The sequence below is a fragment of the Nakaseomyces bracarensis genome, assembly GCF_045282275.1.
Source record: "Nakaseomyces bracarensis strain CBM3 chromosome Unknown Scaff12_0, whole genome shotgun sequence".
NCBI lineage: Eukaryota > Fungi > Ascomycota > Saccharomycetes > Saccharomycetales > Saccharomycetaceae > Nakaseomyces > Nakaseomyces bracarensis.
The window spans coordinates 938,847-952,189 of NW_027263958.1; the positions used below are offsets into that span (position 1 = coordinate 938,847).

General features: G+C 33.2%; 6 protein-coding genes across 6 annotated transcripts; 4 read left to right on the forward strand and 2 right to left on the reverse strand.

Moving 5' to 3' along the window:
* Window positions 1-1,965: 1,965 nt before the first annotated feature.
* TOS8 (Tos8p) lies at window positions 1,966-2,835 on the forward strand (the record flags this gene model as incomplete). The annotated part of the gene is made up of 1 exon (XM_071053979.1): window positions 1,966-2,835. The coding sequence occupies one exon, from the start codon at window positions 1,966-1,968 to the stop codon at window positions 2,833-2,835; it is 870 nt and encodes a 289-aa protein (XP_070910391.1).
* A 1,792-nt stretch (window positions 2,836-4,627) lies between these two features.
* RNJ42_03816 (uncharacterized protein) lies at window positions 4,628-5,314 on the forward strand (the record flags this gene model as incomplete). The annotated part of the gene is made up of 1 exon (XM_071053980.1): window positions 4,628-5,314. The coding sequence occupies one exon, from the start codon at window positions 4,628-4,630 to the stop codon at window positions 5,312-5,314; it is 687 nt and encodes a 228-aa protein (XP_070910392.1).
* Window positions 5,315-5,446: 132 nt separating this feature from the next.
* On the reverse strand, window positions 5,447-6,772 carry NPL6 (Npl6p; the record flags this gene model as incomplete). The annotated part of the gene is made up of 1 exon (XM_071053981.1): window positions 5,447-6,772. The coding sequence occupies one exon, from the start codon at window positions 6,770-6,772 to the stop codon at window positions 5,447-5,449; it is 1,326 nt and encodes a 441-aa protein (XP_070910393.1).
* Window positions 6,773-7,136: 364 nt separating this feature from the next.
* Window positions 7,137-8,978, reverse strand: AIP1 (Aip1p; the record flags this gene model as incomplete). Its single annotated transcript, XM_071053982.1, has 1 exon — window positions 7,137-8,978. The coding sequence occupies one exon, from the start codon at window positions 8,976-8,978 to the stop codon at window positions 7,137-7,139; it is 1,842 nt and encodes a 613-aa protein (XP_070910394.1).
* Window positions 8,979-9,912: 934 nt separating this feature from the next.
* Window positions 9,913-11,469, forward strand: UTP15 (snoRNA-binding rRNA-processing protein UTP15; the record flags this gene model as incomplete). The annotated part of the gene is made up of 1 exon (XM_071053983.1): window positions 9,913-11,469. One exon carries the CDS (start codon window positions 9,913-9,915, stop codon window positions 11,467-11,469), a length of 1,557 nt encoding a protein of 518 aa, XP_070910395.1.
* Window positions 11,470-11,935: 466 nt separating this feature from the next.
* On the forward strand, window positions 11,936-13,339 carry CTF13 (Ctf13p; the record flags this gene model as incomplete). Its single annotated transcript, XM_071053984.1, has 1 exon — window positions 11,936-13,339. The coding sequence occupies one exon, from the start codon at window positions 11,936-11,938 to the stop codon at window positions 13,337-13,339; it is 1,404 nt and encodes a 467-aa protein (XP_070910396.1).
* Between the last annotated feature and the right edge of the window lie 4 nt (window positions 13,340-13,343).

The window sequence follows — 13,343 nt, forward strand, 5'->3', positions numbered from 1 at the left end:
GTTATAAAAAAAGCAATTGATATGGAGAAAAACACTTAACAACACATTAAATGTCCTTGTTTGGGAACATCCTTCTCACCCTCTCGGAAAAATTACAAAGAAATTAAAAATCAAAAATTAAAAATAAAACAGGGTCCAGAATATGTAGAACATAAGAATCATGTGGCTTGTGTTGTGCTATAATCTGACTACGTACCAATGACTTAAGCAATTACAGTAAGATATCTCCCCTCTTTTTCTCACACGCCCCTCCTTCATTCTCATCTATCAATTATTACACCTTTACTTAAATCCGAATAGGGTCCAACAAACGTTTAAAGATCTGATATCCTTCTTTTTTTTTTTTTTCTTCTCTTTTCTTGTATTTCTGCTCTTGGTTTTTCTAAGCATATTTACAAAACTCCTCATTTCTTTCTCTCTCTCTCTCCCCGGTCCGTTCACTCTCCCTTTGTAGTGCATGCTCCATTCTGTGCATATCTTCTTCTTTTTTCTTCTTTTACCGTTTTCAGAACGGATGAGATTTCCATTCTGTGAACAAAAAAAAAAATAGAAGCATTCTCAGTTTGAATTGTACGCGGATCTTTTTCTATTTAGAACTGTGGACCCTCTCTCTCTCTCTCTCTCTCTTCTTGTATTTTTCTCTTCTACGCTGTTCTCTGTCTCCCTTTTACCATCTTTCCCCCCCCCCTCCACCACTCTCCCCCCCCCTTCGAGATTTGGTAGATCTCTTTTTTCTTTTTCCTTCCGTTTCTTTAAAATTTTTCGGTTCTTTGATCTCTTCTTGTGTTATTTTTAATTTTAAAGGTTTTTAACTCCACAGCTTTTCTTACAGAAATGGAAAATAATATCGTTTTTAGAACTTATTTGAAGAATCAGATGGGAACGATATTTCGTTTTTTTTGAAAAAAGATAGATAAAAACAAATATTAGGACACACAATATGCGCGACTACTTTAACGTGAGAATGTCCACACCCTCCATCACTATGATATGTCAGTAGTAACATCAAAATATACTAAAAAAAAAAGGTGCTACCAAATACATTTCTTCCTACTGTGGTTACATAGAAAAAGCTGTTATGTGATTCACCCCTTTGTTTTTTTTTGTTGGTTTTTTTTTTTTTGTATTTCCCAATGTTCTTGTAAACTTTTTGTTCTTATGTCTATGGTACAGCGCCTAGGGAATAAAAACGTTGTAGCCACTTGTGTGATGTGTATTCCTCTCTGCGCACATACATCGATAAAATGCTGAAGTAATTTAAAAAGAAGAAGTAAAAAAGAGTAGTGAATCGGAGTGTCTGACTTACTAAAAAATTATGCACAAAGGGGGGGATGGAAGAAAAAAAAAAGGAAACCCTGTAGAAGATAAATCAAATTAGAATTGAACAAAATTAAAATAACAATAAAAAAAAAAAAAAAAAAAAGACGCTTCAGTAGATGCACATTGGCTTGTCTACAATGATACCACAGACTATTTGTACAAAGATAAAGAAAGAAACCCAAAAAAAAAAGTGATGACATTTTTTTTGTTAATTGCTTAATCAAATCGTAAAGGCAAGACAAAGAGAAAACTAAATCGGTAATTGGAATCTTTTCCAATGATATGAAATATAACAAACAAACTAAAAAAAAAAACATATATATAGTCATATTGTTTTGTTATTTTAGAGATCTTTCTTTACAATGACTCTTCAAAAAAATGAATTTTTTTTTATTAAAGCATTTGTAATTGAGCTCATACATAAAAACTAAAATAAAAATAATATCGATACTCAAAAAAAAATTATAATTAAACAATATAGCCTATTTCTAAATTTAAAAAAAAAAAAAAACTTATTAAGAATAATTTTTTAAAAGAAAGTTTACAAAGAAAACAATAACGATACAAAAAATAACTATTCTTTACATCAAAATTAAAAGAGTAGCTTATTGCAAATAAAAACACGCTAGAAAAAAGCTACAAAAAATGGAAACTATGAGGCTACCCCCAATAAAATTAATTTTAGAGTCAATTCCTACTGATGATGAGCTCAAATTTAGAAGTAATAATAATTATTCGGAATACACTAGGAACCAAACTAGATTAAACCTTTTGGACTACGAGTCATTAAGAGACTACGCCCCAACACAGGAGAATTACTCAACAAAGCCAAAATTGATGGATTTTAAAATTGGTAAACCATTACACAGGAATACAAAGGTGAATTTGGTCATTAAAAGGGAACCTCAACAGTCACACCACCAACATGACCAACAACAACAACAACAACAACAACAACAGCAGCAGCAGCCTATATCACCCCCTTGTTCACCAAACGGTTCAGCATCTATAGGATTTTCTATTCCAATGACCATCTGTAGTAGTACTTCAAGCAGTGTGTCCACTACAAGCACAACCACAGATGTTCTAGGTACACCCAATTCGTCAGTTGCTACGACTCCTCCACCTTCTATTTCATCTGCATCTTCCTCCCCACCATCTGCTAATGCTGATACAACCGTTACCGCAGGCTCTAGTAACGCTAATATTAGTACAACTAAAAAAAGAGCTAACTTGCCAAAGGAGACAGTACAAATTTTAAATGAATGGCTATACAATCACATTAATAACCCTTACCCCACACCACAAGAGAAGTTAGAATTATCGTTGAAGACTGGTCTTACGAAGATTCAACTCTCGAACTGGTTTATAAACGTCAGAAGAAGGAAAGTATTTGTAGATTATTACGATATGCCAAATCAAAGACGTGTGTCATATCATAACGTAGGTAAAAGAGCTATCGTTGATCACTCCATGAACGATAGACCTCCCATGGATACTGCGCATTCCATGTAGGTCATTTTAAAAATAAAAATAATACTAAAAATACTAAACTGGGGGAAATAGAAAAAATATATGAGGAACATTGAAAGAAAAAAAAAAATATTATACTTCTATTATATTGTTATTTTTTTTATTTTAGATAATTCTTTTTGTTTTCTGTTTGTTTGTTTTTCTTAATTTTATTTTATTTTATTATTGTTCTAGACATTGGTTAAAGTTGTACTATAAGTCACGTCAAGAAATTATCAGAAAGTAATTTTATCGTTTTTACAATTACTTTTATTAACGAGAAATAATTTATAGTTTCTTTTGGGAATATAATGATGTTATGAATCTAATTTTTATTAATTTTTTTTTATTTTATTTTATTTTATTTTTTTTTATTGACGACAAGGAAAAGAGATGAGTGAGGAAAGCAATTCAATGTATTCCAACTTTTTACTTAATCTCCTTGTTTCCTCATCAGAGTAATTATATGTATCATAAATGATTGTTCAACCTAAATTACAATTTTGCTGCAATACTCTAGGGAAAAATGAAATAAAAAAAAATAAATAAGAATAATTACACTGTGGTAGAGTTATCGAAAAGAGTTGTAATGCATTTCCCCTTAATATACTAACATTTTAGATAATATTCCTAAATTTTTTGAAGAAGTTTGTCATTTCTTTCTACAAGTGAAAGTAAGAAATAGAATTAATAAATAAAGAAGAAAAATTTCTCCAGCATAAAACAAAATAATTTTACATATATTATTTTATTTTATTAATATTTTTTTAAAGGTCTTATTTTTTCCTCCTCATCTTTTATTTATTGTATTCTATATATGCTTAAAAATTATCACTCTTATTTTGACTTACAACTTATTTTCTTTCTTATTTTCGTCAATATACTTTCCTTTCCACAGCTTTTCTTTTAATTAGTCATCGATAGTAGAGAATTGCTATTAAATTTTTCTTGGAGCTTTTCTTGTTCATCAAATGTATCCCGTTTTTATCCGTATTCAACCCCACAAAGGTACTTCTTAGTAAATATCATTAGCTAATCACCAATCATTCGTATTAAATACTTCTTTTTTTATTATTTTGACACATTTCTATTAAATTCTTTTCAAGTCATCGTTGCCATCAAGCTATTTGCCTTCAAGAAAATAAATAAAAAACACCCGAGAATGAAAAAAAAAATGACGTCATTTGTTTTATTTTTTAAAATTTTACTAACTTTTTTTTTTGACTGTCCCCTTAAAACTTCGTAGCAGACAGGGGTGGACAGGGTACCTGGAGCAGCAATGGGGGTTGCAACAATGACTACCAAAAGGTGGGATGAGAACTGAAATCGAATGGAATACCCGTTGCATTACAACTATAAATACTATAGATGCCAAGATTATCTGAGAATAAATCCCATTCAATACAATATAAAGACAGAACCTTGTTGTATATTTTCTTACATAATTGGAAAAAGAGTCAATTCCTTACAAATGTATAATAATATTTGATCCTTGTTGATTTCCACCCTTAAAACACTACATTCCACAAAAGTTGCTAAGTATATAGTTTCCTCTAAATTAAATGAAGGCCCCTTACACTTCCTTAAAAAAAGAAAAAAAAAATAAACATATGCAGCAAAAGCAATTATCCCTACTTTAAAAAAAACCAAATATATATAAAGGATATTCTTATTTGAAGTCAATTAGAATGTTAAGGAAGGTTTTTTCTATATTCTCTTTACAAAGATAATTTAAACTTATAAGTTTAAAAAGATATATTAGAAACAGAGAGAGAAAAATTAGAGAATAAACATAATGTCAGGTCCTTTAAGAGTTGCTGTTGTTGGTGCCAATGGTAAAGTTGGTCGTTTGCTAATTAATTTGATGAAAAATCAAAAGTCCAATTTTGCCACTCCTTTGGCTCTAGTGAGAAAGGAAGAGCAAGTGAAGTATTTCCAAGATGAAGTTGGTGTCGATGCCTCGTTGACATCAATTGAATCTGCTACTGTGCCTGAATTACAAAATGCATTGAAAGGTTGTGATGCTGTGGTATTTTCAGCAGGTGCTGGTGGCCAGAGTATGGAAAGAATTTTCACTGTTGATCTTGAAGGTTGTGCTAAAGTTATAGAGGCCTGCGAAAAAACAGGGATCTCAAGATTTATTATAGTTTCTGCAATTAAAGCAGAAGATAGATCATTCTGGTGGGACACATCTTTAAGATCTTACTATATTGCTAAAAAAGCAGCAGACTTGTATGTTAGACAGTCCAATTTGGATTGGACTATCCTGCATCCTGGTTTCTTAGGTACAGATCCTGCCAAGGGTAAACTTGTTCAAGTGGATCAAATCGAAACTAAAAAGGACAATAACTATCATATTGAAAGAGCAGACGTTGCTCAGTTCATCGTTGACGCTTTATTGAATCCTGAAAAGACGGTCAAAAAGACTATTCCATTAGCAAATGGGGATGTGCCAATCAAAGATTTTATTGGGTCTTTATAGTTCCTATATATATATTTTTATATGTCTAGCTTGAAAAATACATAAACCATAGTTATATAACTATATTTTCAATAATATTACAAATTAACAATGAGATAGGTTATTTGGGGTAAAAATCTAATTTATCAGCATTTATACCTCTTCAAATGTCATCGTATTACTTTCGAACTCTTGTTGCTTTCTAATAGCCTTTAGAGTATCTTCATCTACAACATCTTCAAAAATTTCGCTAGTAACGCAGTTGAGACCTGTCTTAGGAAGAGTAATATTTTGACTTTGTAATATGGTCTCACATGATATCTTCTCAGGTTTTGCTTCACCACTTTCATCTTCTTCCTTATACCAGTCCACTATTCGAGTAGACTGAACATTTTGTGGTATATGTAAGGTGTTAGTGTATGGATCCCTCAAACCTTGTTGCTCTATCAGTAGTACACGGACTCTGTCATAGTATAAATCACTATTGAATCGACTACATGCAGCCGCATGTTGATATAACCAATTAGTTGAGTTAAGCTTAGTATTACCTGTAAATGCATTTCCCATTGCAGTTGCAGCCCTCTGTTCTATGAATACTGGATTACTAACTAACGGGCTCTGATTCTTGCTACTATCAGCGCTAGCGGTAGCAATTTTCTGTTTCTCTTCTTTCTGCTGTTTTATCTCGCCAGGGCTAGGCTTTGGTTTCTGTCCCCTAGAAGGAAAAACAGAAACATAATAGTCATCATCTGGGCTTTTACCATTCTTAACAACTTTAGCACCAAGGTCTTTAAATATGCTCCTTGCTGCAACTAAACCAATCTTTCTGCTTCTATAAGAGTAAGGTATAATATTGTTTGTTATCAAATAGTTTTTGTATTGCTGTGAAAGAACAAACTTGTAAACGCTGGGATGGTATTGGAAAAACATATATGAATCTCTATATCCTAGCGTTCTGGCCACCTCTGTCGATAACATGAATTTTTGTGTTGATTCTTCAGAAATAGTAAATGTTCTAATGGTAAACTCTCTCCCATCTAACAGATCCCCATCCTTGGTTATCTTCTTATCACCCTCAGGGTCTTCCAAGGTTTCGTATTCATATTCGTATACAGGCAACAAATACCCTTCTTCATCAATTGGGTATCTTATATCACTTTTTTTAGATGTTGGCCCAACAGAAAATGATTTACCAAAAGCCGATTGTTTGGCTTTTGCTCTTTTATGTTCTGTTCGAGGTTTGCTGGCTATTTCACTTTCAATGTGATCTTCGTCATCATCCTCTTCCTCTTCCTCTTCTGACATATCTTCATCCTCACGAGGTCTCTTCTTACCACGAATTTCTTCTGTTTCCTCGTAATCTATATCATCATCATCTTCCTTAATTTCTAAACCCTCTGTATCAATTTTATAATCTGGTTTTTCACTGCTAGTTCTAGAACGAAGCTTTATTTCTTCATTATTATCTGAATCACTCATGGTACTCTTAGTACTAATACTAAAATCTCGTTGGTATAGTACTTGTAGACTGGTTCGAAATGTGTTACGCTAATATTCTATATTCTTCAATTACATTTTTTGATATAATATTTAAGTACAGAACGTTTTTCTGCTTTCAAATGGAGAGTTCGTCGCTTTTAAAAACGTACAGAGCGATATAGTTGTTAAATAATATATTTAAAAAACAATTTATTTAGTTTCCATAGCTACAGATGATGTATAAAATTTTAGCATTTCAGTTTTTATAATTATGGTTATGTAATATTGTACAAAGAGTTTCTATTAGGTCTTGCAGAACAAGAAGAACATCGCATAACTATCACTGGAATAAAGCGTGCTGCGATTATTCTAGTTTTAGTTCCCATCTCTTAATGAAGGCATCTGCACCAGTAGAAACTAAGTACTTTGAGTCTTCCCATTTCACGTTGTTAACACCATCCTTATGTGCGTTTAGGACCTTGATATTCTTCATAGGTCTCTTTACGGAATAGATGAAAATATTTGTATCTAGCGAACCAGTGGCAACTAAATCTTCGTCTTCGTCTGGCCTCCAAGAAATAGCATTAATTCTACTTGTATGGAAAGCCCATCTGGATGTTTTGACAGTTTTGCCTTCCAATTCATAGAGAATAATTTTACCCATAACATCACCAACTGCGAGGTATTTTTCTTTTGGTGAAATCGAGATTAAGGAAGGGGTTGCACGTAATGGATCAGGAAGATCATAAGCCAAGGAAAGGTCGGCAGCATTGAATACAGATATCTTCTTTGATTGCTCATATCCAACGGCGACTAGCTTACCTACAAAATCTACGGCGGATGCAGCCTCAGAGAGTTTTAATTCAGCTACCTTGTCACCTGTCAGGGAGTTCAAAATGAAAAGCTCATCTGCAGAAGTAATAACTGCTAATTTATTATCAGGTCCAGGGGCAGCGACCTTTGGTTGGCTTTCAAACTTGTATTTGAGTTCTCCGCTTACTTTTAGTTGATGGTCCCAAGCTAGTGATGAGTATTCATTAGTATTTGATTGTATGGAGATAATCAAATTATCATGAATATCATTCTTTTTCGATTCAATTAATTTTTTATTAGACCATTCCATAATTCTTCCGTCATAAGAACCGGTTACTAATGGGTTTAAAGCTAGTGCGGTAATACTTTTGTTGTGGCCTTCTAGAATCATCGTTACATTTGCTTCACCAATTTTAAAGAAATTTAAAGTCCCATCAAGTGACAAACTTACGATTTGTTCGTCCTTCAGTGCTACTACACCTACCTGTTGGAAATTCAAGGTATTCTCAGCACCAACTGTCCATTTTTGCAAACATTTTGATTCCTTCACATCCCAAAGCCTAACAACTTGGTCTGCACTTGAGGTAACAAATCTAGTTTCATCAATCCAAGACACAGCAAAAATACCACCGGTAACTTTCTCATTATCATCCTCAATATACTTTACAAATTCTCCTGTTTTCCCATCAAAACAGGCAATTTTTCTATCAGAGCCTACAGTAACGGCGTATTCACCACTTCCTTTCGAAAATTCAACGTCCCTGACAAACTTACCTTTATCATGATGAGTTCTATCTGAGGATGTAAATTTGAAAGGTGGTCCTTGGTAAAAAACTACAGCACCATCATCGCCCACTGTCATCGCTCTCATTGGTCTGGACTGTTTCAAATGAACTGCATTGATACGCTGCGAATGAGCAGAAACTTCACCAAGTGAATTACCTGTATCCCAAGATATAAAAGCCCCAAATTTATCACGGCCCTCACCCACTACACATAATCTCTTACCTTCAAAGTCCCAAGAGATGTCTGTGATAGGGCCAGCAAGGACATGGAATTCAGCCTTCACTGTAGTTTCTATTACTGGCGAACCAGAATCATTATTCTTGTTCCAACCCCATACAATTACTTTACCAGATTCATCACCAGAACATAGGTATTGTGATCCCTTTATTGGTGAGAATCTTACCACAGTAACATTCGAACCAGCATGCCCTGTGAATTGAACCACTTGTGAGTCTGCTACATCTATATTGTCCAGGAAGCGAATAATTGCAGATTTTCCATTAGCATATGCAATACTATTTGTATGTTCGTCATATGAAAGATGGGTAGTAAAGTTACGTTTACCATTGGGTTGAGGTGGAATTGATCCTTCAAATATTAATGACATCTTTTTCTTTTATTTTGTTTGGTTTATTTATTATAAAAAATGAACGATATTATCCCAGTAAATGGTAAGCTTTGAATTCTTGTTTTAGTATAGTGATCCCTTTTTTTCTCTTTATTTTCCTTTGCAGTTACGGCCTAACTATTCTTGTACTTTTTACCTTTCGAGTAATCTTAACCATATAGTATTGATTAACACGTTGATTTACGTTTTTAATGACAATTGATATACTTTGGGTCTTGCAAGCTCCTTGTCTATTAGAATGCTTAGGTCAGAAACCATATTCTCCCCACCTCTTTTACTATTGATGTTCCTGAGTTGAATCCTCCTTATTATTTCACTAGATGTGTTTAATATAATTGAACAAACCTATAAAAAAAATTGACTATTTAATTTTATGAATTATATTCACAATTCAATTAAATTCTTAAACAGTTATATAAACTTTTCCTTTTTAGCTCACAAACTACTATTCAAAATTTAATACTTATCTTAATAAGAACTAATTGTTATGTATAATATTTTTATATGTTTACTTATAACAGACTGATATATTATCATGTTCGACGGACTGCAGCTTCCTACTACCTTATATATTTTTTTAATGAATTCAGTTATTGTAGTCCTTAGATAATGCAGTAGCATGTCATTATACCCACTATTTTGAGCGTACAAATATCGGTTATTTAGTAAAAAGTGAAAAATTATTTTCGAAGCTTGAAAAAAAAAATATTAATTAAAAATTTTTGCGATGAGCTTGCAATACTTAAGAGTAATGTAGAAGAGTTTGATTTGAATTAGTATATAGTTTTTGTTGTTTTTTTACATAAAGAAAGTAACACTGTACTGATATATTCGTTTGATTGTTTAATTTGAATAACCAAAGAAAAATAAAAAATAAAAAACCAATAGAAGTAGTAATCTAAGCATCAAGAAAATGTCTTCAGCACAACCTAAAATTGTTGTATCTAAGGCACCAGTGCTTCCACAACAGACTACTCCTGAGCAAAGGTATTGGAGGCAGTATTCATCCACACAGTTAGTTAAGGAACATAACAGTGTCACCCATGTTGCTTTCAATCCTGTAAAACCCCATGATTTCGCAATTACATCTTCTACTAGAATCCAAGTCTTTTCATCTAGAACCAGACAAGCAATCAAGACATTTTCTAGATTTAAAGATGTCGTATATTCTGCTTCTTATAGAAAAGATGGTAAACTGCTCTGTGCTGGTGATGCTAGTGGTCTGATATCTGTTTATGATTCTTATAATCCAAAGACCTTGCTAGTATCAGTGGCTGCATCTAACCACCCAACACATGTGACGAAGTTCCACGATCATGAGATGAAGACATTGGTCTCCGCCAGTGATGATCGTATTACTAGAGTCTGGGATATATCTCATGCATACCAACCTCAATTGGAACTAACTGGTGCATCGGATTATGTCAGGTCTCTCTGTTTCGTCCCAGCAGCTCCACATTTAGTTGTCACTGGTTCTTACGACGGTATGGTTAGGTTATATGACACCAGAATCAACGGTGCCACACCTCAATATACGCTACAGCACGATCAACCTGTAGAGGATGTTGTCGCCATTTCACCAACTCAGCTAGTTTCTTGTGGTGGTCCAAATTTCAAAGTCTGGGATTTAACAGGAAATAAGAAAATATGCGAACGTGGTAACTTCAATAAAACCGTTACTTGTCTGGATTATGTGAACTTACCATCTGACACAGGGTTGTCCTCGAATTCAGCATTGCTAGCCTCTTCGCTGGACGGACATGTAAAAGTGTTTGATCCACTAGATAACTTCCAAGTGAAATTTGGTTGGAAATTCTCAAGTGCAGTACTAAGTTGTGCTGTTTCACCAGGAGATGCACAAGGTAACAGACACCTGGTAGCTGGTCTGACTTCAGGTCTGTTCGTGATCAGAACTAAAAAGAAGGAAAAAAGAAAGAGTGCTTTGGATATTAATGATTTTGCTACGCCTGAAATTGTATCTAAGAAAAGTAACAACTTCCAGAGAATGATGCGTGGTTCTGAATATAAAGGTGACCAAGAACATATAATCCATGATGACAAGATAAAACAACAACGTCGTCTACGTGCATTTGAAAGGAACATTAATCAATTTAAATGGGCAGAAGCTTTGGATTGTGCTTTTGTACAAGGCATGGCCAAAGAATTGACCTTGACAATTCTACAAGAACTACGTAAACGTGGTAAAATACGTGTTGCTCTTTATAACAGGGATGAAGCCTCCTTGGAGCCACTTCTAAATTGGTGTCTGAAGGGTATCGAGGATGTCAGATCAGTTAATGTAGTGATTGATTGGATTGCAGTAGTATTAGAACTTTATGGTCAGGCAGCTCAAGAATCCCCCGTACTAAATGAAATGATTGTCACACTGAGAGACAAGATTAGAGGCGAGGTAAATAAAGCAAAGGAAGCTCAAAAGATTGAAGGTATGCTGCAATTATTGACTAGTTAAGCCCCGAAATTTTTAGCATTAAATCATTGTCATTTATCTTTCAATTTCTCATCTCTTAAAACATTTTCAATCAATTGGTTTTTGATTTATCGTGGATGATTAAAAACCGTAATTTTGATACTAAAATAATTATGTTTATATATAAGTAATGTTCTCTATAGACGCCAATTTATGTATCATTTAATATGCATTATTTTGATAGATTATTCTTATGACCTATTTTATAAGTAAGATATGTAACTTTTAACGGTTAACAAACTGTTCGTTACTTTTTACTGAAATGGACATATAACAATAGATAACAATATAAGCGAAGATACAATCAGTAAGCCCACACATACTTAGTTCACTAAGTTATTAAAACACGTTTGTTCAAAATCTATAATATTTTTTAATGAAATATACTGTACCTTCTTTGATTAGGTCAGGTGAATTCTGCTTTTATTAGCTAAATTTGTCTATACTAATGGGTGAGCAGGTCTTCAATACCCTTAAATTCCTAGATTTGCCATATGAGATTAGAAAGCATGTTTACTATCATTTAGATGGCATATTTACAAATGCTAATCCACCAAAGGTTGAGGATTTGTATAGATCAAATTTAATAGAACTTCCTGAGGTTAGAAAAGGCTACGGTTCCAAAAGACGGAAACAGTATTTCAAAACATTGATTAAGAGGTTTTATCCTATTTTTAAACCTTATTTGAGCATTTTCCAATACTCACCTCTTCTAATTGAAACATGGCTTGACTACAGCCAATGGTTACGATATGATGCAATAGTTTTGGATTGCTTAAGATTAAATCACTTATATGATGGAACATTAATTGGCCCAATGGACTGGGTGATATTGGATTCTAAGCCGAAATTGGCATACATAAATAATCTCTATATGCTTCAGGTTTGGTATTCTTTTCATGAGTATAGAAATCTTGTATTACAGGTGGATAAAGAAGATATCCTGACTGAAAGGATTGAATACAGTAGAATTAATCTTGAAAATCAAGATTTTGATAGCGTTCGATTATTAATAAACATGCTTAAGGAAACTAACCGATTGAAATTGATTTCTGAAGTTTTCATTGGTGATAATAAAATTGATAAGGATACTGTACATAGCTGTATTGTTGACCAAATGCCGATAATAACTAAAAAGAGATCAAGAACTCCAGATATTGACATTGAGCAGCCTTTGACTGCAAAGAAAGAAAGATATCACATTCCTAATAATACTTCTGTTTTGTTACTTATCGAAAATTTTGATTACATGAAGTCATTAGTGAAATTAGGAGTAAGGGGAGCCTCTCTTTTTGAGTCTCTGGTTAACACACATGGAGTCAGAGATAATCCAGGACAAACAATTTCTTACATTACTAGGCGGCAAATCCTTTCCATATTGATATCACAAATAGAAAACCCTTCAACAACTGGTTTAGCCGATTTTAGTAAATGGGTAAACCTGCGAGAAATAATTATAGAAAATTGTGGAAAGGTTGATTTAAACTCTTTTGTGGTACCTCCGAGAGTTGTTAGCTTAATAGTCAAGCATGTAAGAAATTTAAGATGGTGGAATTTCGAATTATTGAATGAATTCTCGAAGTATATAACAGCGGAAAATATGATGAAATATAAATCCATTAATCGAACTATAAGTAGAACCAATATTATAAAGAGAGATCATATTTCGTTGAGTGCTCAGAAGATTATGCGAATTAGTATTTGGAGCAAATTGGGATCCATAAACTCCATTTGTTTAAGTGATATTCTTCACATCGAAAACCATGCCATAATAATACCCAAATCCTTATTTGACGAGAAGAGGTTTTTAATTTTATCTGATTGTAACAGTAGTAACTTGATATTATTCTAATTAT